Below are 26,459 nucleotides of genomic sequence, written 5' to 3'. Positions count from 1 at the left end.
CTGGAACAGGCTCCCTAGGTAAGTGGTCATGGCACCAAGCCTGTCACAGTTCAAGGAGTGCCTGGAAGATACTCTTGGCCATATAGTTTAGTTTTAGGTAGTCCTGAGAGGAGCAGGGAGTTGGACTAAGTGATCCTCATGGGTCCCTTCCAACTTAAGATATTCTATGATAATTAATCTACGTTGAATTAGAACATTACAACAGTAATCGTGGCCACAGGGTCCAGTTCTTAGCCACCACTGAAGTAACCATCCCTTTACTTTTAGACTCCAAGACCCACATGGAGCTTTAGAAGGAGGACACCGCTGCAAGGCCCAGGCTGCAGGGAGTGCTAAGGGTCTATCACTGGGGCGTTTAGTCTTCTGGCCTGCAGGAGGTGTGCAGTTGTCCACTAGCTGTGCTACACTGTGAAAGTGCTGCAGGAGGAGATCACCCTGTACAGCATCAAAAAGCATAAAAGATCAGCTAGATCTCTTCTGAGACCCTGAACATTCAAGCTGCAGCAGAGGGGCACAACCAACCTGTGCCAATGAAGCTCGTAAGTCAAAACTCCTATTATAATGAACGCTGGAAGGTGGTGAGTGCTCACACCAGGAGGAAGGATCCTGCCCCACCAATGACTTGCAGTTACACAGTATGTTCACTGTCTTCATACTTGATGAGAAGCTGGAAGTGCTGTCCCACTTGTCCTGTGGAGCATCTCTGATGGCTTGGCATGACCCATTCAGGACCAGTAGAAGGAAGCAGAAAATGATAGTTGTAAAAGACTCCCATGTCTGAAGATCTCCATGATGTCTTTTAGAGAAGTCTGCTGCATGTTGGGATTTCCTATTTGGGTTATTGTGGAAAAGCTACCAAGGCACATCTAGCCCTCTGACTACTACCCTCTGCTGCTCTTCCATGTAGGCACTAATGACTCTGTTGGGGTTACCTGGGAAGTATCAAGCGTGACTACAGAGCTCTGGGGGTGGCAGGCTGGGAAACAGGTCATGTTCTCAATCCTGCTGGTGAGGGCAAGGGTCTCAGAAGGACCTGACGTAGGTTAACAACTGGTTGTACACTGTGGGCTTTGGTTTTTACAGCCATGGGATCCTCTCTGAGTTGACCCTCAGAGACTTGAAAAGCTACTTGAAAGAAATAGGATGCATTTCCCAAATTGGGTAAAACTAACTTTGCAAACAGGCTGGCTAAAGTATTGTTAGGGAGAGTTTTAAAGTAGAAATTATAGGGAAGGTAGTGATTCCTCAACAAACAAGGAAATTGTGTAGGCAAGCCTCACAGTGACGTAAACAGAAAGGATATAGCAACCAAAACAAGAGAGGTGAAGATACCTGCAGGAGGTACCTGCAGAACAATCTAATGGGGAAAGCTTTTAAGCCTATACTGGCCTTGGTTCTCATGGACAGCTTTACTCATCCTGATATCTCCTGGCTAATGCCTTTGTGAGGCCAATTTTTATTCTCTTTGGCTAGTGAGAGAGGTTGCTGAAGACTAAAAGAAAGCAAATGTTACTCCTGTCTGAAGGGCAAGATCCAGGAAACTGCAGGTCAGCCAACTTCACCTCAATCCCTGCTAAGGTAGTTGATAAAATCCTCATGAAAACCATGTCCAAACACATGAAGGATAAGAAGGTGATTTGGAATAGTCATATGGATCTACAAAAGGGAAACCATGCTTGACCAATTTGATGGTCTTCTACAGTGACCCGACTAGCTTAGTGGATGAGAGGAGAGTGGTGGATGTTGTTTACCGCAACTTTAGTAAGGCTTCTGACAGTGTCTCTGTCTCCCATAACATCCCCCCTAGATGTTTATTTCACTTTCTTTGATAGTTAATTAAACTTTAAAATTCTCATTCACAATTAAATACCATATCAATGTACTATAAAGCAACTACATGTATTTACTGTGTTGAAGAAAGACCATACTGCTTCTTCAGACTCGGCCTTTATATGACTTAACAGGATTATTAACAAATATGGGTCTTATTTATGTAAAAACACTGTGTTTCTCCTCAGAATACAAAGCAGCACTACGCCACCATGTCACTATCAATCTATCAGTGTTATCAAGAGCACTCAGACAGTACCCAGATTAAGTATAATATCTGTAATATTTTAAATACAGGCAAAGGAGGCATTTGTATTAAAGGATTAAAGTTATTCCTTCTTAAAAACTCCTCAGAAATTCTCCTACTACAGTAAAACTCTGCACATGCACAGTTAAGATCTGTGGCTACAAGTCATTGTGCATTTACTGCTTTTGTGGTACCAAAAAGTTTTTACCCTAACAGCACACCAAGTATCCAGAAAACAGTGAAATCTCACTCACACAAGGACACAATTTAAAAATATTACATTGCTTTCAGAGTGCCACACTACCAAATCAAATTGTTGTCCTACGTGCCTTCAGTTGTGAGGCCTGCCTATTTTATTTTCCATGCTAACAGCAACTTGGAAACCGTATTGATCTTACTCTCCAATTTAAATGTTTGGGTGTGGTGGTTTAATTTCTGAAAGCAAGTTCATCATTAAAGTCAGCAGAGAAAGCCTTAAGAAGTGATCAAACAACCACTGGTGACTCAAAACTTATCATCACTGACCTTTTGGTTTTGGCAGATAAGCAGAATATGTATTAAACTGTAGCCTCAAGAATAAAACAGCATAAAGTCAACTGCATATACTTCATTCACATCAGCCATTTGCCATCTCAAACACCAACTATGACTAGGATCATTTTCCACAAACTTTCTCTTTTAAACTAACCATACACACACGCACATACACACACACAAACCTTTAAAATGTAAAATTGTAATTACATAATTTTATTCAAAAACTTCACCATAAGCTATTGCAAATGGTAGCATTTTCTCCATGACCACCATAGGCAAAAGAAAGTCTCAAACACATAACACTCAGAAACATTCTGTTCCTTCAGGACACTCAAGTCATTCACATTATCCAAAATCAACTTATCTACCTTGCTGCTATATTTCTGTTTTACATCTTGACTGAGTACTTGTCAGAACACTGTAATTCAGCTGCCCTGCCTTATAAAAAAAAAAAAAAAAGCATCAAAACCTGAAGCTGGTCCCCGTGAGGAATCACCGGATGATGCTAAAAAGAACCCATTTTTCTGTGCTTTTGTACTGAATTCAGGCCATCACCACCACAAACATTGATTCCACACGCATTAAGGTGACTTACCACAAAAACCTATTCCATAATTTAGAAAACCAAAGGACTCAGTTAAAGATACCTGCCCCAAACCATCACAATCACAATATTCCTGCCCATGAGGTTCCCTAAGTCCCACTGACTTACTGATTTTTATTTCAAGTCATGCCACAGAATGCTGTGCTTAATGACAAGCATAATTAAGTTATATTCGTGAGGAAGAGGCTAGAGAGGATACACCACAAAAACAGACGAAGTGCACAATTCAAAATGTTAAAAAAAAAAAAAAGAAAAAAAAAGAAAACAAGCAAAAAGCCAATTTCCTTGTTTATTAAAAACCAAGCAGGTCTGTGGCTTTTTTATCCTCCTTGGTTTCTCTGTCCCTACATTTCTTCCCATGTCTGTGCTCATTGAACCCGTGCTCTTCACAGCAAGTGTAATTCATTTAGGAAGCTGGTGTTTCAATACTACATGGTGATGAGAAGCTGAGTAAATACTTTCCACTGGGTTTAATATGAAAGAAAAAATTTCCAGATTTCCTAATCTGGAAATTATTTTTGTAAGTGACTCCTCAGAGAATCTGCCCAGAATTGAAGGAACTAGAGCAAAGGTTACAAAATACACTGACAACATAAGCAACAGTAATCAGCAATAACCTATGGGCATTTTAAAAGAACTCAAGGTTAAATAGCTGAATAAGTAACAACAGTGGGTTAACTCTCATTCAGCAGCTCCTTTTGTTCAGGAACTTTGTAGTTCAGGACTACAAATGGCAAACGTGAAACAAGTCTTAAAAATCACGACAAATAAAACTGTTAATGTAAGCAGAAACTACAATTACAAATATGGTTAGTGAACACATACAAAATATATAATTACACAAGAATAATTGGCATGGCTTTTGCAAGAGGAAACCCTGCTTTTCAAAACTACTTAAGATCTCTGAAAGATTCAACAAACATGCGAGTGAAGGTGCTATAGCTGTCAAAATCAACTTGGGTTTTCCAAAAGGCTTTTAAAAATTTCCTTACCAAAAGATTACTAAGTAAGCAAGCAGCCTTGGCACTAGGAAGGGTCCTTACGAGAATAAGAAGAAACACACTAACCAAGGCTTACGTGTTTGAATACTATATGCAAAAGAGGAAGGTGGAAGCCATAATCAAATGTCCTGGTTTCAGCTGTAACAGTTGTTTTTCCTCCTAGTAGCTGGCACAGGGCTGTGTTTTGGCTTTAGTCTGAGAACAGTGCTGATAACACATTGATGTTTTAGCTGTTGCTGAGCAGCACTTACCCTGATCACGGACTTTTCAGTCTCTTATGCTCTGCCAAGTGACAAGGGGAAGCTGGGAAGGAGCACGGACAGGACTCCTGACCCAAACTAGCCAAAGGGGTATTCCATACCCCAGGACATCATGCCTAGTATATAAACAGAGGGGAGTAACCCAGAAGGGACTGATCACTGCTCAGGTAGGGCTTGGTATCAGTCGATGGGTGGTGAGCGATTGTACTGTGCATCACTGCTGTTTTCTGAGCATTCATTCCTAGTTTTGTTGCTTCCTATTATTATCATTACCATTGGTATTCTTACTATTATCACTATATTGCACTTTAATTAACTGTTCTTATCGCAACCTGTGGGGTTTATTCCTTCGATTCTCCTCCCCAGTTCCACTGGCAGCAGGGGGAAGAGGGAAGCGAGCAAGCAGCTGTCTGGTGCCGAGTTACTGGCTGGGCTTAAACCACGACACCAAAGTAAAACAAAAGGTAGTGCTTCCTACCCAGGGTTTGTAGGCCTGAGGTGCCATCTTGACAGCCATTTGTTCAAAATGTGAAAACTTTCCATAGGTTCAAGGGGGACTGCCCAAATTGCCAGAAGGAAAAAGAAAAATCTGCTGGTGCATAGTAAACAGAAAAACACATTTGGCTCAAGAAGTCCCCTGAGCTAAAACTCACTGGAGAAAAAGCAAGCAGGGAAAAGGAGGTGTCATGCATCTGCATGGTTTTCATCTTTGAGCATTAACTATTGCCCACGACTATTTGTTTTTAACAGGTAAGATTCACAGACGTTATGACTTCCACAATGCATGTGGTTTTTGATGACCTCACCAAACATAAGCTCCTGAACTCTGACCCTTTATGGAGACTACAACTACACTTAGTAAAATTACATGCCTTCTACTTACCAACCAGCAGAAATTAATAAAATCAATATAGATACTGGGAAATTATCTTTGGTGGTTTTGTACAAACTTTTCAGTTCAGTAACAGCTGACTTACCGTCAACTCACTCCATTAAAAGCACACAGATACACAGACATATCATAGAATCACAGAATGGTTTGGGTTGGAAGGAGCCTTAAAGACCACCTAGTTCCAGCCCCTTGCCATGGATAAGGCCACCTTCCACTAGACCAGGCTGCTCAAAGCCCAGCCTGGCCTTGAACACTGGCAGGAATGAGGCATACAATCAGGTTTTATCATTCAGGATAGAGCATATAATAAGGTTACAAGATATTCCTGTATGATCAGAAGTCACTATCACCGCACCCTCCTCTCCCCACCTCACTCCCACAGACGCGAGGGCACATTTTCCACCTTGCGCAGGAGTGACAGAGGCAGGCTGTACTTGGAAAGGGGAGGCCTGGGGTCACATCCACAAGCCTGGTGACAAGCGCAGATTTTAAAAACCAAAACCACAAAATCCAAAACAAGATTAAAAAAACCCCACACACTTCACAGGAGCTCACTGCCAGCCTCTGTAAGCCCCGCACAAGCACTTCCCACTCTCCTGATGCCCAACACCTTCGCGGCAGAGCCCGGCCGAAGCGGTTTCCCCGCCCAGCCGCAGGGACGGCGGCTTCCTGAGGCGAAGAGGGCCCGAAACTCTGACCAGCCGCCAACTCCGCCGCCCAAGTACGGACGCATATCCCGATGTGTGTGCATACGTCGACATATGCATGACACAGACTGGCACAGCCTGCCCCACACACAGACAAGCGAGATGCAGGCTAAACTCGATCCTCTGCCTCAGCCTACGACGGCCACTTCCACCCAGCCAAGCCGCCTGCCCCTGCCTGGCCCGTTGCTAAGTAACAGGCCCCGCTCGCCCCCCGCCCCGCCACCGTCACGACGCACCGCCCCGGGCCCTCAGCGCAGCCTCCCGCACACCGGGGCGGAGCGAGCGCTGTCGGGCCCGGCAGCCCCGCGGCCCTTCTCCCCGCGTCACCTGCAGCGCCCGCACTCGGGCCGCCGCTCGCAGCGCTCCACCGGCAGCTCCCAGAGACCCGCGCAGCCCTCTCCCTCCGCGCCCAGGCCTGGGGCTGTGGCCGGGGCCGCCACGCTGCCCTCCTCCATGCTGGGGGCAGGAGCAGCCCGTCTCCAGCAGGGGGCGCCGGCAGGGAACAAAGCCCGCCGCCCCGGCACGGTGAGGCAGCCCTGCCCCTTAGCGGGGGGGTCGTCCAATCGGGGCGCGGAGAGGCGGACATCCGGCCCGTTGGGGAGCGGCCTGCCCAGGAGGGGGTGCTCTTGGCACATATACCTGCCGGGCCGCGGCTTTTCCGCTCTCAGGGCCTCTCCCGTCGCCCTGGCCGGGAAGTCATCCGCGGACCAGGCTCGGGGTCTCCTCCGGCTTTACTCGGAGGGGTGTGGGTGGCTGTAGGCGGCGGGAGCTGCGCTAGAACCTCTCCCGTCACAACGGCGGGGCCTGGCCTAACGCCTCACGGTAGGCCTGGGCCTCGCCCGCTTGGGAGCTATGGCGCAGCCCGGGCTGCTCGGCCCAGCCCCGCAGAAGCGGGATAGAGGCTGCGAGCCCAGCCGGAGCCTAGCTCGGGTTTGTAGGTGTCAGCCGCGGGGTGCGAGAAAACCCAGCGGAGGACTGGGGGCGCTGGGTGGCTGCGTGGCGTTGTGTCTGTGTGCGGGAGAGAAAGGGTCCCTCCGAAAAAACCCACTGCAGGTCGTTGTGTACATATCTGACCGTTTTAATTGCTGTTTTATTTGGGTTTGAGTAGACGTTTGGAACTCCCATGTCCATAGGTATCGTTTACACTGGAATCCACACAATTACAGGAGAGAGGCTGCAGCGCAAGCCATGCTGGCAGGGGGGGCGGTAAAATACACGTCGTCCCTGACAGCCTTTTCCGACCTCAATAGAGTCTGCTCTTAAGAAATGAAGTGTAGGTACAGACCAGGATTTAGCGTCATTAGGCCAGATATAAACAGTATACTGGAGTCTGTTATACAGCAAAATGAAATTCAGCACCAGGCTTCAGTTTACCTTAGAAACATACTGAAACACAGTAACTAGGGAATCTGCAAAAGAGATCCTCTCTCAAATTAGCAGCTGCAGATGAGTTGGCCGGTTGTGTTATTTTGTGTTTTCTGTTCTGCATCCCAAATGTATTGTGTTAACATACTTAAAATCTTCTGAGCCATTTGATGTTTAGGCCTAACAGCACTAGCAACGTGCAGTATTAAGATTGTTTTGCTTTTAGGTTTTGTATTTTTCTACTGTAGTTTAGTATTTTAGCTGAAGCTACAAATGAATTTGTCCTCTTGAATAGCCACTAGAATGCATTTTAGTCACAAAATTAAAAATATTAGACCAATGATTCTGAATCTGTCTGTAAAATGACACAAGGTAAATGCAAAAAAAAAAAAGACAAAAGGAAATTACTGATATGCAAATTTTAGATTACAAAGTTATTTATGGCTAGTATTGTATGTCACCTAACTTAGGATGGGGGGTGCAGTGAGTGGGAAGACTTTTATATTAAGCCAAAAATCTCTTCATGAGATAGATTGGTATAAATGACAAAAAGCTCATTTAGGCTGATTATTGGGAGTAACACAGTTGTAGTGAACAGGAGGAGTATTGATGACTTTATCCAGGGTCACCTTCCTGCTTCCACCTTACTGAAAGGAGTCCCCAGGCAGTGCTACTGACAGGAACAAAGATGTGCCTTCACAGCTGCCCATGAAAGTCTTCAAAGTGAGTTTTTTATCTGGCCTGGTAGGAATAATTGGCTTAGTCATAAGCTTAAAAGTAAACTATTGCAAACCATTGTGGCCTGACTACACAGAAGAAGACTGATCTGCAGATGGATGGCTAAAATGAATGTAGCAATGACATGAAGTAATTTGGTTGTTAGGGGATAAGCAAATGTAGCAGGGAATAGCTAGAGGCTACCCAGAGAGAGCATGCTATAGCTCTTCTCTAAACATGTCTGAAGAGTAAAGCAAGCAGTTAAACTGAAGGAAAATATTAGCATGACATCAGGTTAGGATAAACTGCCCATGACTAAAATGTAGGCTTGAAAATAAGGGTTCCTGTTATCAGAACATTGCTAATAACAAAAGCAGAAAGGGATTAAAAGACAGCTCAACCCTAGAGTTTCTTGGAACAGAGCTAGTATTTGCTGTATGCATGTTGATGTAGAGCTTAATAGACCAACAACTTCTTTCACTACAGGCCAGTAAAGTATAAATCTTAGGACACTTAAGTATTCTTAAAAAAAATTTGGAAGCCTGATATCTAGGCCAAGAAGTCTTAAACAACAGAACAAGCTTAAGAGAAGAAATGCCTGAATATTGAAGATGGAAAAAAAAATAAAATAGTTTTATGATAGATCTTGGTAATCTTTTGGCTAATAGGTACTTGAGGCACTCGCAGCATCTCTTTGGACCAGTGTTTTCAATTTGTAAATTTACAGACCTAAATGATGGCGTGACTGGGAACTTCTTACTTGCATTTAATATCCTTTGACATACTGCACTTCCCTTTTTGGGATGATGAATGATCACATGTTTAGTGACTAGCTGTAGACTCACTATAGTATGGAAAGTCCATTAAATTTTATGGAAAGTACCATCCCTCTGGAAGTCAAGTCTTTTCAGCATCTTCACATAAACTATTTCTCCTTTATTCAAGGGTGAGCCCATGTTAAGTAAGAACAAGTTTCATTTCTCACTGCTAAAAGTGGTGTATCCAGAAAAGTCATGTGTGTCCCCACCCTGAGAAGTTCAAATTTTATATGTGTTTGTTTTAAGAGGTAGAAGGAAGCTGTCAGAATGGCAGTTCTCAGACAAGTATATTCAAATGGCAGCTGTAGTTCCCCAGCAGCTTTACCCAGTTTAATTCAAAGTGCCATGTTTCTAGGCCCTGGCTTGACTCATGATTTAATATACCAACTAAGTAATTAAAAATCCTGCTGGATTTGTGATGTTTTTGTTTGGTTGTTTTGTTGGTTTTTTTTTACAAACGTGATATTCTCATACAGCGTGTGCTTTCATGGCAGCTCACAAATGTTGAATTCAGGCCAGTTGTGATTCTTTCCTGTCCACCTCCATACTTGGCCATACACTCAGGGGATTGATCCAAAAGCCAGTGGTTAAGCCGGCTGAACTGCCTGAACGTGCTCACTGCACAGTCACTGGTGTCATCATAAGGCGTAGGCTGTGGAACTGGAGTCAGAGCTCGAAGCTTGGAAGTCGTGAGAGGCTGAGCTGGTATCTCAGCCCACTCCAAGGGAGCCTAGATTGCTGACTAGCAGTGAGGATTGTGAGCTGAGGGGAAACAGGATTGGTGGCAGGTGCACTAGGAGATGTTCATATGAAGGCTGCAGTGAAAATAGAAGAGATGATGGGTTGTTTTGTTTTCCTGTATTTCTGCCTCAGTTTGTCAAGACAGAAGACAGACAGCTTGCTATTTGTATGGAAGAATGGTATTAACAAAGCACCTAAGCTGGAAATGTGTGTCAGCAGAAGCCTCTGCTCATGGTAGCCAGTATATTAGATAAGGGGGTTCATGAGCAATGTTTCTAAATACCACTATGGGTGGCAATAGAGCTCTGTGCAGGCCAAGTTTGGGGGTGTCTGAACTCAAAACCAGGAGCTGCTGTGTTTGGGGAAGCTGGCCAAAATAATACAACTCCAGCCTCCCACCAAGACCCTGCTAGAGGTGTTGTATTTTTCCACATGCACATTGATGCTGTAAGGGAAAAAGCTGTCTTTGACTGTCTCTGTTCTAGAAGATGCCATGCTATAATTGTTTTACAACACAAAAGCTGAGAGTAAGACATCCTAGCTTGCTAAGGATTACAGATAAGAGGAAAAAATTGAAAAAAAAAAACAAGCCCAACACACACACACAAAAAACTAAACAAAAAAGTGAAACAGAACAAAATGAAAAACACCACCCAAAAAAAACCCCAGTAATAAGGTTTTAGACATCCAATACTGAAAAATTGATTGCATGGTATTGACACTGTAGCAGTGATGCACAGTGCATAATGTTGTCACCTGTTGAACCTGTTGGCTTCAGACATTACTTACGACGTTCTATTTAAAGTGATTGAATTTGTCCATCATTTAAGATAACTTACTATTCTGCTGACAGACGGGGTACACCACAAAACAACCACACACTAGTATCCTAGAGTAGGATGGAAAGGACCTTAAGATCATCCAGTTCCAGCCCTCCTGCCATGGGCAGGGACACCTCACTCTAGACCATGTCACCCAAGGCTCTGTCCAACCTGGCCTTGAACACTGCCAGGGACAGAGCGTTTACCATTTCTTTGGCAACCTGTTCCAGTGCCTCACCACCCTCATAGTAAAGAGCTTCTTCCTTATCTCTGTCTTGAGCTTCCCCTGTTTTCAATTTCAGTTTGAACCCATTACCCGTTGTCCTATCATTACTATCGCTAGCTGTATAACATGCCCAGTTTATTAAACAAGCACACGAATGCGAATCAGGTATATATCTCTGTATAAGTAGTAAATAAATACAATAAAGCAAATCAGATATATGTATATAAGTACAGAAGAAAATTAGCAATTCATCAAATGATTACTGCATAGAGAGAGATTAAGAAGAACAACATCACCAGTTACAACTGAGTTATGATCCAGGCCCAAACTTTCATGAGTGTGACAACTGGAAGGAGTCTAAGGTAACTGGGAAAACTCCTTCGTGGTGCGTCCAGCCACAGGTGAGGCTTCGGATTTGGCTACAAGAGGGTCTTGCTTTTGTACCCTTAGAAAACAACTGGCTTTATGCCAGCTCTGTAATTGTTTACTCATTGGGCCCTGCAGTTTCTTATGATCTTTGTTGTCCACTCTGAGAGTGTTGTCCAGGCGCCCCAGTGCGGCCAAGTATGAAGGTCGTAGAACGGCTGCACACCTATGTTTTCCTGCCTCTTTCTGACCGTCAGGATGAACATAAACATATATAGCCTAACAAATACACTGGCAAAAACATGCTTTGTTATGTCTCTCAGTCATGAGAGGGAATCAACTCTCAGCTAGGTTCCTATCCATTATTACATTTACTGCTTTGTAAGAACTGACAGCAGGTTTCTTGAAAAACACAGAATTAATTTCAGACATTTTATTCATTACAGGGTGAAACAGCAGGAGTGACAGAAACATTCTGCATGTTGCTTAATCTTCTATCTGCATTTTATGTGTTGACATAAGAGCTAAAATTTGTGCAGTCCTGTCCAAAATGCTTGCAGTGATTTTGCATTCATTCTTGTATGATGAAAATTCTTCTGCAGTGCTGTTGTTCTTTAGTGCCTCGTGTTTACAGTGTTCACTGAAAGAGAGACACTTTCCAAAGCATCATTTTCTCTCAGAATCACAGGATTTTTATTGGAGAATGTTCATCCTTTAAAACGTTTTTTCTCCACACCCTTGAGATACCCTTTAAGGAAGCACTGTTGAGAACTGTTTCTGTGTGAGGAAGTATCTCAAAGTAACTGTTCCATCCCAGCTGTCTCATGCTAACTCCCATATGTACACCTTTATTTTTGGTTAAAACTACACAAATGAGTTACTGTGAAATAATGAGCATCTGCCTTTCAAGGTAACTACTACATCACAAAACTGCCGGTGTACATGTTTTCACATGCTCTTCATACCAGGAAGTATACTTCTCTCTCCCTTTCACTTCAGGATAATTACGTGTCATTTTTTAAACGTAATAGTGTAGATACATATCATGAGTAAAACCATATTTCTTTACTCAGAACACTGAAACCTTTCTGGGAATCTGCACTGGAATGAATTTCCAGTGAGTCAGATAAAGGTACTTACATAGTAGTATTTTAATTCCAAGGCGGCGGGAAGTACTGAGGCAGGACAAATATCGATACAGAGCGCAGCTTTGCTTTCGAAGTATTACCCAGGTTAGGCTAGGTGGTTTAGATATTTTAGTTCCATTTTGAAGCAATAATCCCTTAGGAGGCTGAAAATTGATCTGCAGTTAGGGATGTCAAGGACAACAGGAAGGACTTCTTATAGGTATGTCACCAACAAAACACAGACTATTCCTCTGTGGTCGCTGTTGGGACCAATTCTGTTCAACATCCTTGTCAACCACATGGACAGTGGGATTGATGCACCCTCAGCAAGTTTGCCGATGACACCAACCTGTGTGGTTCAGTTGATATGCTGGAGGGAAGGAATGCCATCCAGAGGGACCTTGACACACTGGAGAGGTGGCCAATGCCGACCTCATGAAGTTCAACCAAGCCAAGTACAAGGTCCTACACTTGAGTGGGGTCAATCCCAAGCACAGGTACAGGTTGGGCAGAGAAGAGATTCAGAGCAGCCCTGCGGAGAAGGACTTGAGGGTGTTGGTTGATGGGAAACTGAACATGATCTGGCTTCAGTGTGCACTCGCAGCCCAGAAAGCCAACCGTATCCTGGGCTGCATCAAAAGGAGCATGAGCAGCAGGTTGAAGGAGGTGATCCTGCCCCTCTACTCTGCTCTTGTGAGACCTCCCTTGGAGTATCGTGTACAGTTCTGGTGTCCTCAACATGAAAAGGACATGGAACTGTTGGAACAAGTCCAGAGGAGGGCCACGAGGATGATCAGGGGACTGGAGCACCTCCCATATGAAGACAGGCTGAGAAAGTTGGGGCTGTTCATCCTGGAAAAGAGAAGGCTGCGTGGAGACCTGAAGAGGGCCTACAAGGATGCTGGAGAGGGACTCTTCATTGGGGACTGTAGTGGGAGGACAAGGAGTAATGTGTTCAACCTGAAACGGGAAGTTCAGGTTAGATACAAGGAAGTTCTTTACTATGAAGGTGGTGAGGCACTGGAACAGGTTGCCCAAAGAAGTTGGGCATTCATCCCTGGCAGTGTTCAAGGCCAGGCTGGACAGAGTGTTGGGTGATAGGGTCTAGTGTGAGGTGTCCCTGCCCATGATGGGGGTGCTGAAACTAGATGATCTTAAGGTACTTTCCAACCCTAGCTATTCTATGATTCTATGATTTTATGAACTAGATACTTCTGCAGGCATCGTTCATCACTTGCAAAAACATTTTACCAAACACAGGTCTATTAGCAGAGTCCAAAGCCCCTGGCATAGATAAAATTATGGCAGCTGATACTGAGAAGCAGCTTTCAAGCATTTGGGTGATATTTGTTGCTATAAAATGTTACTAATTAGACTGTAAGTTTGTTACACCAAATGTATTAATACTGGAGTGCTTTCATAGCTGTTCGCAGTCTATCTGAGCTTGGAGTTCAGCATTCTGCATATGATGAGCAGAAGATGCCAATGGCATTGTATGCCACTGCAATGCAATATTGCAATGCAATAGCAATGACAAAATGCAGACATTTGTGCCTCATAAAGAGTCACTTTTAATGGTGGATTAGTGATTCCTTCTAATGAGAACTGTCAACAAACATGTGCATATAGAGTTCTCATAAAATGACATTTTTTTGTTCCAGCTCAGACACTGGTTAGGGCTGGCAGTGTAGCAGGTGTTAGACAATGCTGCTGCAGGCTGCCTTCAGCCAGTTTCCATCAAGTTCAAATAAGAATGTTGTTCAAGCGTACATATATTTAACAAACTCTGAAAGTCACGACATATTTCTAAATGTGACAAATAATATGAAAGCATACACAAATTGTTACTGCTGCTGAAGGTGATGATTTTGCTTTTCTTTCCTCCCTCCACATCTCCCCGGTTGCTAGTGCGAGTCATCATGTGCCACACAACCACCCTGCAAGTTTCTTTCTCTTGTTCATTCTCAGACCAGCTTAGTTTACCATGTGGGTAGCCAGGCACTAGAGCTGGTAAAGTAATATGCCACCCTGCTGCACTCTCTGCCAGCGTGCCACATCACACAGTGCTGTGTTTCCGTGATTTGGAAAACCTCTGCGTGCTCGATTCCTCATTTTGCTGTTAGTGGTTAGTTGCAAAAGATGTGGAAGAGATCATAATCTGGAAAATGCATTAAAGTGCTGTTTCAGTTGCTAAAGTTGGCTCATAAGTCTCGTTATTTTTAAATTTGTAAAAATTAACTGTCTTCTCAGTCACTTTTATCTCTTGTAAGTAGATCTTGTATAAGAAACTCACATGGAATTTCATAAAGTACTTACATGCAAGTGCCATCTTTCTTTTTCAGACAGTTTACACTGAACATCTGTGGTAAATTAAAGGCATCATGTGACAGATCATTCACTTCCATTCACTTCTTTTATAAAAAAAAAAAAAAAAAAGAAAAAGTGAACATTTGTAGAATGTAAACACATTTTCAAACTCAGTCATTTCAGCAGTGATCTGAAAGTCTGATAACAAGGCTTCTGATTGCATTATGGCCTAACTTACAATACTGGGCTAGTAACAGAGGCAATTCTAATCACCGAACCTGTAATTGCAGCCTGTGATTGCATCTCCAATGGCCTGGAGCACATTACAGTGATAGGTAACTGAGAATTCCTGCTAATATGAAAATCCTTGCCTAAAATGAGATTCATAAAACCATAAAAATCTATGCATTGTATAGATACAAGTATAGTTGGTCGCATAATCTCTGTATGCTTTGTATGTCATTTGTTATCTGTAGAACACAGTTGAAAATATAAAAAGGGGGTGCAAAACAAAATGGGTTAAATTCAGTGATGGGGAAGTTAAACCAAACAGCAGATAGAAAGCCTTTGAAGCAGTGTCTGCTATAATACTGTAGGTAAGGTCAATGTGGCCTCCATGGCTTTGTGTCTTTAGAGCTACACTAGACAGCTTCTGTTTTCAGGACTACCCAGTGGAGACTCCTGTACATTTCATATCTCTGGGAAGCTGACAAGCATATACAGGGAATTCACTTGCGTCAGCTCACACTGCTGGTGCAGAGGTGGTGTGTCATAGGGAGAGGAAAGTTTGTGACTACACTGGTTAAGGAATACTGATTGAAATCTTTAACTTGGAACTTTAATTAAGGGCCTGAAAACCAATGTTCCGTTCAGCTGTACTTTCACAGGGCACTCTGGGGTGTCAGAGGCCCTTTTTCCAGCCACTTTAGAAGCTTTGCATTCAGCAAGTCAGTTCAAAGTTGCAACAAAAATATCCTGAGTATGTTTCACAAACCTGTGTTGGCAATCTGGTCAAACATCATAATTACAGTATTCCTTCAGTGTTTCCTGTTCCAGTGTCAGTAATGGTATGCCCTACCCTAGGTGGTCAAAGGAGGCAGGTTCCACACATGTGGAAACTACTCCCTGTTCTTTAACTCACCTCACACACAGTAAGTGTAGCTGCATTACTTTTGGTCTTAACAAACAAACAAGCCAAAAGCTTTAGGAATGAAAGAATTGTAATCTGTACCTGTCTTGCAATATAACATGCAGCTTGTTCACTTGTCCTTCTATCAGAATGGTATATGCAACTAACAGAGATGACCAGCGTGTTTATTCTTAGCTGCAAGAATGCACCTCCAACGTACCTCTCTCTTTTAACCCAAGAGAATTTGGTCATTTGGAAAATGGGACAATGCAGAGGGGAAGTGTCATGGCAAATGTTACTGATGCTGATGTGCTTAGCAATGTCTTGCTATCACTTAGTTGGGGCAGTTTCACAGAACAAATGCACAATACATTCCATAAGATACAATTTTTCTGGTTCTGTAAACAGTTTCCTAGACGACTCCACATCGATGGAGTAAAAACCTCATGTTAAAGCAATAGCACAGGCGTTTCAACTGAAATTTCCTTTAAAGAACAAGAAAATAATACTATAGGTCAGTAAAATGGGAGAATCCCACAGTTTCATCTCTAGACTGCTTAAGAAAATTATTGATATATGTGAAAGCATAAAGCAAGCCAGAAAAACTCTCTTCTTATGAAGTGGTACTCATGCAGCACAATTGTCCTGTATTCATAGACCAGACGCTAAACTAGTATTAAATAACACTTGTGGATATCTGCCACTCTGCTGTAGGACTAGAGTGTAGTTTGAATACAAACCACAGCAAAGTGTGAGAGGGGCAATTATGAAACCAGATTTTCATCCTGGGTGGTAAAATAGGATGAAATAGGACATGGCATGGAAAGAAAGGTCTATTTACAGAGAGACATATTTCTAGCAGAAGGAACTTTGAACAAAGCTATAACTTAGACAGCAAAGCATACAACACAGCAGATCATTTTCTTCTCTGTTCTAGCAAGTCTTGTCTATGAGGAATGATTCAGGGTGCCAGCTGGTCCCAGACGGGACCTTTCTTGGATGCTTCCTGCTCATTGCCACAGGGCAGCTCAGTCCTCTCACTGTATCTACCAGCATACATGTCTGCTGGTACTTATTTAGGTACAGTTTCTTGTCCTCTCTTCCCTGTTGAGACACACTACATCTATCACAGCCCTATCTTTAGTTTGTAATTATTCTTATGGTTAAGCTCGAATTGTTAACTGGATGCATATGAACATAAAATTATTTTTAGACAAAATGTTACCAGTCGTGCATGATGTGATAATGTTTCAGCAGTTACCTCTGCTGAAACATCTTGGGTCTTGTGATTCTGTTTTTGCTTTGCTTCTATCATTGTGCTTAGTCTGGCAGTATACTTGCTAATCCTTCATCACCCCAACAATGTCATTAATGATATCAGGCATTTAAGGAAGTTAAGTTGGAGTCCATGGATTTGTTTCCCCTACAAAGAGTTGTTTACGTAATAAAAAGCACTGTCAGGCAAAACATACTTTTTCTTCTAGTAGTCAGTAAATCAGAGAGAGTAAAAATAAACTGCTTTATTTCAGAAGTCTTTCTATTCTGCTGAGCAGTTTCCTTTTTAATAGCCTTATTTGAACACTTTGCCCCCACCCTGATCAACTTCTTTTCCACAGACGGGACTGAATCTCTTTTCCCAAAAAGTTTTAACTCCAAGGGAAGACAAACAAAGCTAAATAACCTAAATATGTAGTTCCATGGAGTGGCCTTGCACAGTAAATAGTTGCGGTAGTGCAGATAATTTTGTGTTAGTGCAGCTTTACCATCTGCTTGATAGGTAATGAAGTAGGTAAGATCAATGCCTAAAATAATTATATTAGTAGAAACCTTGATGTAGTGTAGACATAATGGCACTTCAGTACATTTCCTGGGGCAGTCATCAAACAAAGACATGGCACCTGTATTATCTTTTCAACCTAAGCCTGACTTCTGGCAGTCTACAAAACCCCTCTGGCCTTGTAACAAGTCATGACAGGATTTTCTTTAAAGGATGCTGGGTCTATTTCTCTCTGACACTGTCTCTGCAAGGAAAGCTAACTGTGCAGATGCTAAATGGAGTGATGGAGTGTGCTTGCACACCTAAGCAGGGCTGCCTCTGTGCAAGCACCAGATGTGCTTCTTCAGGCGTGCTATGTAGATGATTTTAGTTGTGAGGCTGCAGGAGGAATGGGGAAGACAGAAAAGGAAGGAAAGTCTGTTTTATATAGTACTGTAGATGCCATGCCAGGAAAATCACTAAATATAGCATAAGGACACAAGATGCAGGGGGATATATGGCTATCGTAAGGTATCACTCTGCTTAAGGACTTCTCTGGCTGTGAATTGAAAATGTGTGTTTGCATTTTATCGTATTGTCTGGCAAGACAGAGAATGGTCATTCATGGTTTTGGGCAGACACTCCAGTAACAAGTGTGTTCTCAGGAGAACCAGATGCAGTGGGAGTAGGGTATCTCAAATAGCCTACTGGCATCATTTTCTTTCCAAGACCAAGACCTGATTTTGTGCTGAACTAGTCATTTGACCTAGTCTGGAAAAAAACCCTACTACCTCAAAATAGCTTAAAACCGTTACAAGAAGTGCATGTGTAAGGAACAGGCTGTTGCAGAACTGTCATAGGCTGTTTGACCTGTGCAGATTTTGGAGAGGCTGGCAGTGGACCACATGCACCACTTTCCTCTTTGAAGATAACACCTTTAAGCCTTTCCTAATCTACATCCCTGTTCAGCCTTCAGATCTGAGCAATCTCAACCACTGTTCACTGGCAGCAGGGGAGTCCTTCAAGAGGACTTTTGGGATGAAAAAAATAAAAATTAGAAGGCTTGAAAACTACTGACAATGTTGGGAATTCTGGGGAAAAGGTAACAAGGCTTTTAACAAGATGTATCCAAGGAGAAAGGAGACTCATTGAAACTACTGATTTTCTTTAATATTTCTGGAATTTTAACAAATCAGGATGAGAAGTCAAGTAGTGAGATTATATAGGCAGTAAACAGAAGGTTACCTTCATTCCTAGGAAAACCTAGACATACTTTCACACCAGACTGCAGCAGGGAGGAGAATTCTGTGAAGAATGTTGTGACTGAACTTTAAATAATGATTCAGCCACAATTATATTCCTTATATTTATCTTAATTATACTTTATATCATACAGTAATCAAAATCAAGACTACAAAATGCAGAAAAGATTGGTAGAAGATAAGTCTCACCTTTATCAAGCTTTCTAGGTGAAATAAATTGACTGGAAATGAAGTGTTAGAAAAGATACAACTATAGTTGTACACCGTAGTGCTTGAGGTTAATCAAATATATGTTGGTTTTTTTGAGATATTTTTGTGATTGAAGCAAATGAGAAACTCACAATATCCACAGAAAAGGAGAAATAAATAAATGAGCATGCCTCCCAAAACACGACTGTTTTTTTTCCCCCAGATATTACTCTTGTGATTCAATAATAGAGTGTAAACAGGGAAATAAAGATTGATGAAGCATATGGTAAGATGAATATTGTCAATAGTATTTGAGAATCGTATTTGAAAATTATAGGCTTTTATACCTAAATATTTTTTGTAGATTATGCAGTCTCAGGAATAACAAGAAATAAATCTGCAGCAATCACAGCGAAAGATGAGACATTGCAGAAACTCATGAACGTCATCCCAATAAGCAGCCAGGGAAGTACACACTGACCCTCTTATTACCAGCTCAAGTCAGAAATACATATCACTGATGACTCACCGCTTAAGGTAATAAAATGGTGCCAGCACAAGTATGATAGCAGGCTTCAGAAAAATATGTGGTTATTTGGTATCGCAAACTGTAAAAGACAAGTCTGTAGAGAGAGAAAAAAATAAAAGCATGAAACCTGGAAAAAATGGTGAAGTGGGTGAATTCAGTTCTGGACATGCAGAAGCCAGTCTCTAAAGTAAGTGCATTCTGGCAAAGACGATGTTACAATGTTGTGTCATTAGCCTGAAATTACAGTATCAGAGACTAATAACAAATCATGCCACAGTACACCATAAATCTATATTTGTCAAACAGAAAATATTAAAATTGATGTGTCTACTAATTATTCATTGTAAGTGGCCAGGATTTTAAAGAACTACTGGGAGATTAAAGAGTTGAATGAGAAACATGCATTCCCAGGCATTATCCACTGCACTGTGTAACGGAAAGTGCAATAAAAGAGCAAAATGATTTTCTAAAGTCTAGCCGAGCTTGGCTCTGCTGAACTTCAGAACAGTGCTTTAAGATATAGACAGTCTCCAAGAAAGCTGTTAATTAATGTGAAATAGTAGCCAGAAATCTTTCTTTAACCAGAACCAGCAAAAAAGCATAATTGATCTCAATTAATTAAAACCATCATAGCGATATAAAGAAAAGGCTGGGCTTCCAGTATGCTAAAGCTTTGAGATGATTTTTACATGCGGAGCAGCATGTGGTAGGCTCAGAGGGCTATCGTTACTGAGGAAACTACTCATATCCGTGTGAAACACAAGCTTTGAATAGCAATCTTTCGGGAAGAGCTGCCATTTCTCCTTTATCATTAGTGGGAGATATGAAGGAGGAACACATAGGAGCAAAATAAAGATGAAGTGGAACAAGTGTAGAAATCTTCTACTAGCTCCCACATGGAAAAAGAAGTGAGCAGCTGTAACAAGCAGGAGGGAGAATGCAGAGACTCTTACAGATCCGCTTCATCAGACACACTGTTGAAGGGGTTCCTAAGCACTTTCAGGTTGATTAATACTGAAAGAGCTTGTAATATAAACAGTTGTAATATAAAATTGCAAACAAATATTTTTATGCTAATGTCAAGGATAGGCTCACTATCATTAAAAGTGAGCAAGATCTAGGTTCAAAGGACTACTGTGCCATAGGATAATCCAGATGAGGGATGTTGGGAGGTACCTAGTACAAGAGGTTGCTCCTAGCAGGGTCAGACCAGGCTGCCCAAGGAGGGAGGGAGACTGCACAGCCATGGGACAGCCTGTGCCACAGCTCGCCTCTCTTCCCAGGGAAAGGTTTCCTTACAGCCAGTCTCAGCCTGTCTTGTCACTTGCCCACCCACCATACCCTGCTGAGAGCATCCCAGCTCCCCAGCAGTCTCCATAGGCACTGGAGGCTGCTGGTGGTGCCCCAAGCCCCAGTTGTCCAAGCTGAACCAGCCCTGGTACTCCAGCCTTTGTGCGCAGTGCTGGAGCAGGCTGAGAATCCTCTGTGGAGGTAGGTCACATCCACAGAGTCTCTCACATCTGCTGTAATGTGCTCAGGCACACTTGAACTGTGAGCCAGCTATCATTCTGCTTCCTTAAGAAGCCTGAAGCATCCCCATATTCCCCTTCTAAATCGTAGAATCATAGAATAGTTAGGGTTGGAAAGGACCTTAAGATCATCTAGTTCCAACCCCCTGTCATGGGCAGGGAAAATGCTGAAAGTTTTGTGGAAAAAAAACTCAAAGGGCAAAAGTAATTTTTTTTTTTATTTATTTTATTTTATCTATGGTATTAATCCTGTGCATATAGAGACTTGGAAGCACCTTGCTGAATAGACATTAAATAATTACACCCTATCATTTCCCATGACAAGTAGGATCTGGTGCACAGAGGAATTCAACGTCCCATGCTACAACTCTGTAGCCTGAAGAGTAATGAGAACTGCTGTGAGCTAATACGAAAAGATGGCTCAATGCTCTTCCACTGAGATCAGTAAGAAAACTTGACATGCACTTCAGTGAAGAGTGAAAAATAGGCTGGAAGGAGTAAACCTCCTGCATGTTCAAGGCCAGCTAAGGTGACATCCACATGGGGAAAAAATACCACAAAGCAACTGTACTGTCTCTATGCAATGCTGAAAGAAAAGCCACTTCACAGCCAAATGAGAGAAATATTGCAATCAGTGCATCTTGTGGGTGCACAATACTATGCAAACCTGCACATTTTAGAGTTTTCTGTAGTATGAGCTGCATCTGGCACTGATTCTGCTGTTGTGTATCTGTGTGATTATGTGCAGCAAAGGTCTTTGTTATGGTGCTGCCACCGAAAGCTGCGAAAGAGAAAGGGAGAACAGTTTGTCAGTTTTGTGTGCCATTCTCAAGTATAAAATTAATAAATAGCCTCTATATTAAAAAGTGTGTGCTGATAGGTTGCAAATTCTTAGGTGGCTTATAAAGGGTTTATCTTCAGATTACCTTGACCTGTACATAGCTTGTTCACTAGAGTGCAACCTAAATTTTGTTTGTGTGATGTGTATACTGCAAAGTCAGAAAGGTGTACAAATGAGTACAGTAAATTATTCACAACACCGCCTTCAGGTGCTCAGCGTGTGCACTGCACTGAATAAACTCCTTTGTGCAAAGGTAGAGAAATGTAGGCAGTTTTTAATGGAGAGCAGCTAACTGCAAATAACCTGGTCTGTATCAATCTGTACCTCACCTGATTTGTCCTGTGGCCATGGCCCATTTGTAAGGAGATTGAAAGCAGCAAGGAGGGGAGCTGTGTGTGAGCCTGAAACAGGCATGGTTGGCAGGTTTATGCTGCTGACTGCTGCTGCAGTAGGGCCTGTCAGCAGAACACTGGAAGGTATGTTTAAAAACACTTAATAATGGCACCTGAGAATAAATATAGTGTCCCAGCCATCTTAGGCCAAGAGCTCACAGGCTTCTCAGTGGTAATGGAAAAGAAGGGGCACACTTCTCTTTTTATTCTGTTAATTTATTCCTGTCCAATTGTGCTGGCCTCCCACTGGAGCTATTGCAAAATGTTTGCAATAGATGGGTGTCAAACACCATCTTTAGAAGGCACTAGTGACCTGCTAACCCCGTTCCGCTGGCAGGTTCCCAGGCATATTGCCTGGTTACGTATTTCACCAATATTTGTACACTTTAGTATTGCTCAAGTTCACACCCAAGTCAGATATCACTTATCTGATTTACATCAAAGAGGATCACATTCTTGTTTTGTGTGTATTTAGTATCTAAAAAAATTCCCAAGTCCATCTCATAGAATCATAGAATCACAGAATGGTTTGGGTTTGGAAGGGACCATCAAATGTCATCTGGTCCAACCCCTCTGCAATGAGCAGAGACACCTTCAACTAGATCAGGTTGCCCAGAACCACATCCAGCCTAGCCTTGAGTGTCTACAAGAATGGCGTATCCAACAGCTCTCTGGGCAGCCTGTGCTAGTGTTTTGCTCTCCCCATTGTAAAGAATTTTTTCCTCACATCCAGCCTGACTCTCCCTTCTTTTAGTTTAAACTATCATCCTCGTCCTATTGCAACAGGCCCTACTAAAAAGTCTCTCCCCATCTTTCTTACAGGCCCCTTTGAAGTACTGGAAGGCGACAATAAAGTCTCCCTGGAGCCTTCTCAAGGCGAATCAACCCCAACTCTCTCAGTTCCTTCCCCTCGTCAGTAAATAAAATGCACTGAAACTTAGATCACTTGCCTTAGGAAGAAATGAAGTTATTTGTAGACATCGTTCTCATTAGATTTCTCCCAAACTGATCAAGTTAGCAGCTGATACATTTAGTACCTGATTTGCATTGTGATTCAATTTCCATTCATTCCATTCAAATTCCATCATCTGACCAGTGGGCAATACAAAGTTGTGCAGCAACTCTGCTAATTTATTCTTCTTTTACGAAAACCTAAATTTCTTCCAATTCCATTATTCTAGTAAATAATATTTGGCAAAGTGGCCTTATGATGATTGCTATTTTCAGAGCCTAAAATGCATTCATGTTCTTTATGCAATGTATCTTCATTAAAAAAAAATAAAATGCAGTGAAAACATATAAGTTGGAACTCCATAAATTCAAAGCTTTCATAACTAAAACCAGTTTGGAATTAACATGTAAGTAACAGAATATGAAACCAGAACACTTGATTTTTTCCCCCAGAAATATCTACACCCTGTTGTGACATGAGTGCATTGCTTTGTTAAAGAGTTCTATGGGTTTTCAGTATTTTTTGAGCCCTCTTTTGCTTACAGTTTTGTAATTTATTGAAGATGACAGTTTTAAAACTGTGCAAGCAGTATGGAAATCAAGATTTAATACTTCAGTGGCACTTTCCTGTGGACAGTTGTTTTTAATTACATGTGTATCAACCATCCAATAGAAAATTGCAGTTGTCACAGTAAATTTTACCTAGCTATGATAGAAAACCAAATTGGTGATTTTAATGGGTTTGATATATTGTTTCATATTTCCTGTTGCTTATTATATAGCACATTAAAATAAGTATTTGTCAAATAGTCATTTGGTGTTAACACAAAATCTGTAGTGATACATCTAGGAAAAAGAATCCACTTTATATTTTCTTACGTAATATGAAAACACTGTCAATTCTTAGAACAGGAAGTATCTTGCGAAACAAAGGGTTGTGAGCTTTTGGTTGAATCAGCTTGCAATGAAATAATTAAAAATTCATATCTTCTCATATTTCAAGTAATCATTGCTGATTGCTATGCATTCTGAAAACATAACAAGTAGCATGCATTAGTGATGATTCATAATCTCTTTCTTTCACACAAAACCCCATACATATGGACACACACATATGCACATTCAGACTCTCAAAAAAGCTAAAGAGGACTGTTTAATGTTTAGATGGAAGTCAGGAGCAGGAAACAATTCCCAGATTGAACTGCCAGTTTTAGGCTTCTGAGTGCTGATTATGTATTTATTTAGTTATTTGGCTATTTTGCTCTCTGGATGGGTATATTTAAACACAGAATCTAATTTTAGATTATATCTGGTTACTATCAATCTTATTTCTCTCTCCTCCTGGGGCGAGGCTGGGTCTTTCTATTTTTATTTAGGGAGAAGATAGAGTAAGCTGAAAAAGCAAACACAGGATACATATTATGCTTCTCTATTGCTTTGCAGTTATATTTGCTACCGGCTTCCTTGCAAAGTCCACCAGAAAAAATAGAAATAAAATGCTCAGTGGAAAGTTCTAACAAAAATTCCGTGTAGTCATTGGTATCAATTAAAGCACTACAGTTTATTTATCAGTGACACTGCGTAACAGTGGCCTTTGCAATGGAAGTTCAGCAGTTAACATAAGACACTGGAACTGACTGTAGAAGACAAGTTTATTTCTTTTCATCCAAAACAAATTTAAGGGCATCATCTCTACAATACAGCTGACAGTCTGCCCCAGCCAGTTGCAATTTTTTATATGCAAGCTAACTGTATTTATTGAAGAAAGCTTTGCACAAACAAAAAAGCTTTGCTTTTTATTTGCCCTGTTGGAATTTTAATACCTGTATGGTTCAAGCAGGTTTTGTGTTTTTAAATCATTGCCAGATTACCTGGCAGAGTAAAAGGCTTACAAAAAAATATATTCGTAACCTGGAAGAAAAGACTGAAACAGCCTTGCCTAGATCTGAGACTGTATTTACAAAGCAATTTAGTGCATCAAAGCAGAGCAGGACCTCAGCTTCTTAATGGCTGTTACTTCATTTCTCTCTTACATTCTCTTAGGTTTGGGTCCTTCTGTAGTGGATGCTACAGCAGGATCCCTTCTGTTCACACACACGTGAAAAAATCCTATTACTTGTCTCGTAGGGGTAAAACACCACTCTGGAAAATGCAGCTTCTAGGTTTCACACATGGCCTGCCTCACACAGTTATTTCCACATTTTTGATCAAGTGCCACAGCACTATTTCAGTACAAGCAATAAACAGTAATAACCAAGGCCTAGGCAAATAAAATATTGCCAGCATCCTTCTCACACACCATCCATACACGACAGGAAAACACTCCCTGCTGTCTTCCCTCCATAACCTGCCACACAGGCAGCTGTCTCTACTGCTGGTATTTGCCCCAGTACACATCACGGTGTATTTCCCCCCTTTCAGTGACACTGCTGCCTGCTCCACCAAACAGCTATTGATGTGTGATTATCAGCTACACCAAATAGCCCTTTATCTTATCAAAACACCTGAGATAATTCTCTGCCACATTATATTTAAATGTACTTTTGCAATTCCACCTGCTACCAGGCGCTAGGACAACAAGGAAATCCTGCTGCTGCCTGTGCCAGCTCTCATCTGTGAAATCAAGTGTTTTATACAGCAAAAATATTTCCTGAAGCGTCTCTGCAATGCAATATTAAAATTCACATAGAAACAATGTGCTACAAGAAGAATTATACTTCCCATGTTTTCTGCAATCAGACTTTCATTGTAGCACTTTGGGGTGTTGCGCACCCTTGATTTTCACTAGAAACTTATTGGGTTTGACAGAATTAAGGCTTAAATGCTTTAAAAAACTCCTGGTGTCATTCAGTTGTTCAGGCAGGGATTATCAGGCAGGTATTAAAACTGCTGCAGGCAGTAGCAAAGTGGTAAATATTGACTCAGCAGTAAATAAAATCAGTCCATTGAGGTGGAGTGTACTGTATGTGGTGGAGGAAAAGTCACGATAAAGCATTATTGCTCTTCAGCAGATTAAACAGTTTACATCACAAAACCACATGTTGTTTCAGGAAAGTCACAGACTCCATAAAACAGAGTGAAACTTCATACTCACATAAAAATTTAAAACAAGGAAATTGCATGTTCTTTTTTTTTTTTAATATAGTCAAGAAGTTATTTTATAGTTGCAAAACAGATGAGGTCTACCAGTGATGGACAACCCACCACCCTTCACTGTGTCTTAAAATGTGATTTGTCAGTTTTAGACCCTGCCCACAGCTATGTTAAAAAATTCTCACAATTAGTTATTTATAAAATGGATTTCAATAGCATTCT

At 41.7% G+C, this 26,459-nt stretch overlaps 1 protein-coding gene and 1 long non-coding RNA gene across 3 annotated transcripts in view; one reads left to right on the top strand and one right to left on the bottom strand.

Annotated features, from left to right (window-relative positions):
* Nucleotides 1-6,608, bottom strand: part of DTWD2 (DTW domain containing 2) — a 90,962-nt gene extending 84,354 nt beyond the window's left edge. For both annotated transcript variants that reach the window (XM_065663285.1, XM_065663286.1), the window contains exon 1: nt 6,406-6,608. In XM_065663285.1, coding sequence (XP_065519357.1) covers nt 6,406-6,533 — 128 coding nt within the window. In that variant the 5' untranslated portion in view covers nt 6,534-6,608. The remainder of the gene's footprint in view (nt 1-6,405) is intronic.
* Nucleotides 6,353-23,806, top strand: LOC136005636 (uncharacterized). Its single transcript, XR_010608819.1, has 3 exons — nt 6,353-6,603; nt 19,267-19,439; nt 23,016-23,806. It is a non-coding gene; the product is annotated as an uncharacterized LOC136005636 (long non-coding RNA).
* Nucleotides 23,807-26,459: the final 2,653 nt, after the last annotated feature.

The sequence above is a fragment of the Lathamus discolor genome, chromosome Z, assembly GCF_037157495.1.
Source record: "Lathamus discolor isolate bLatDis1 chromosome Z, bLatDis1.hap1, whole genome shotgun sequence".
Lineage (NCBI taxonomy): Eukaryota > Metazoa > Chordata > Aves > Psittaciformes > Psittacidae > Lathamus > Lathamus discolor.
The sequence above is the reverse complement of the archived record's forward strand: the minus strand, read 5'-3'. Positions and strand labels throughout refer to the sequence as shown.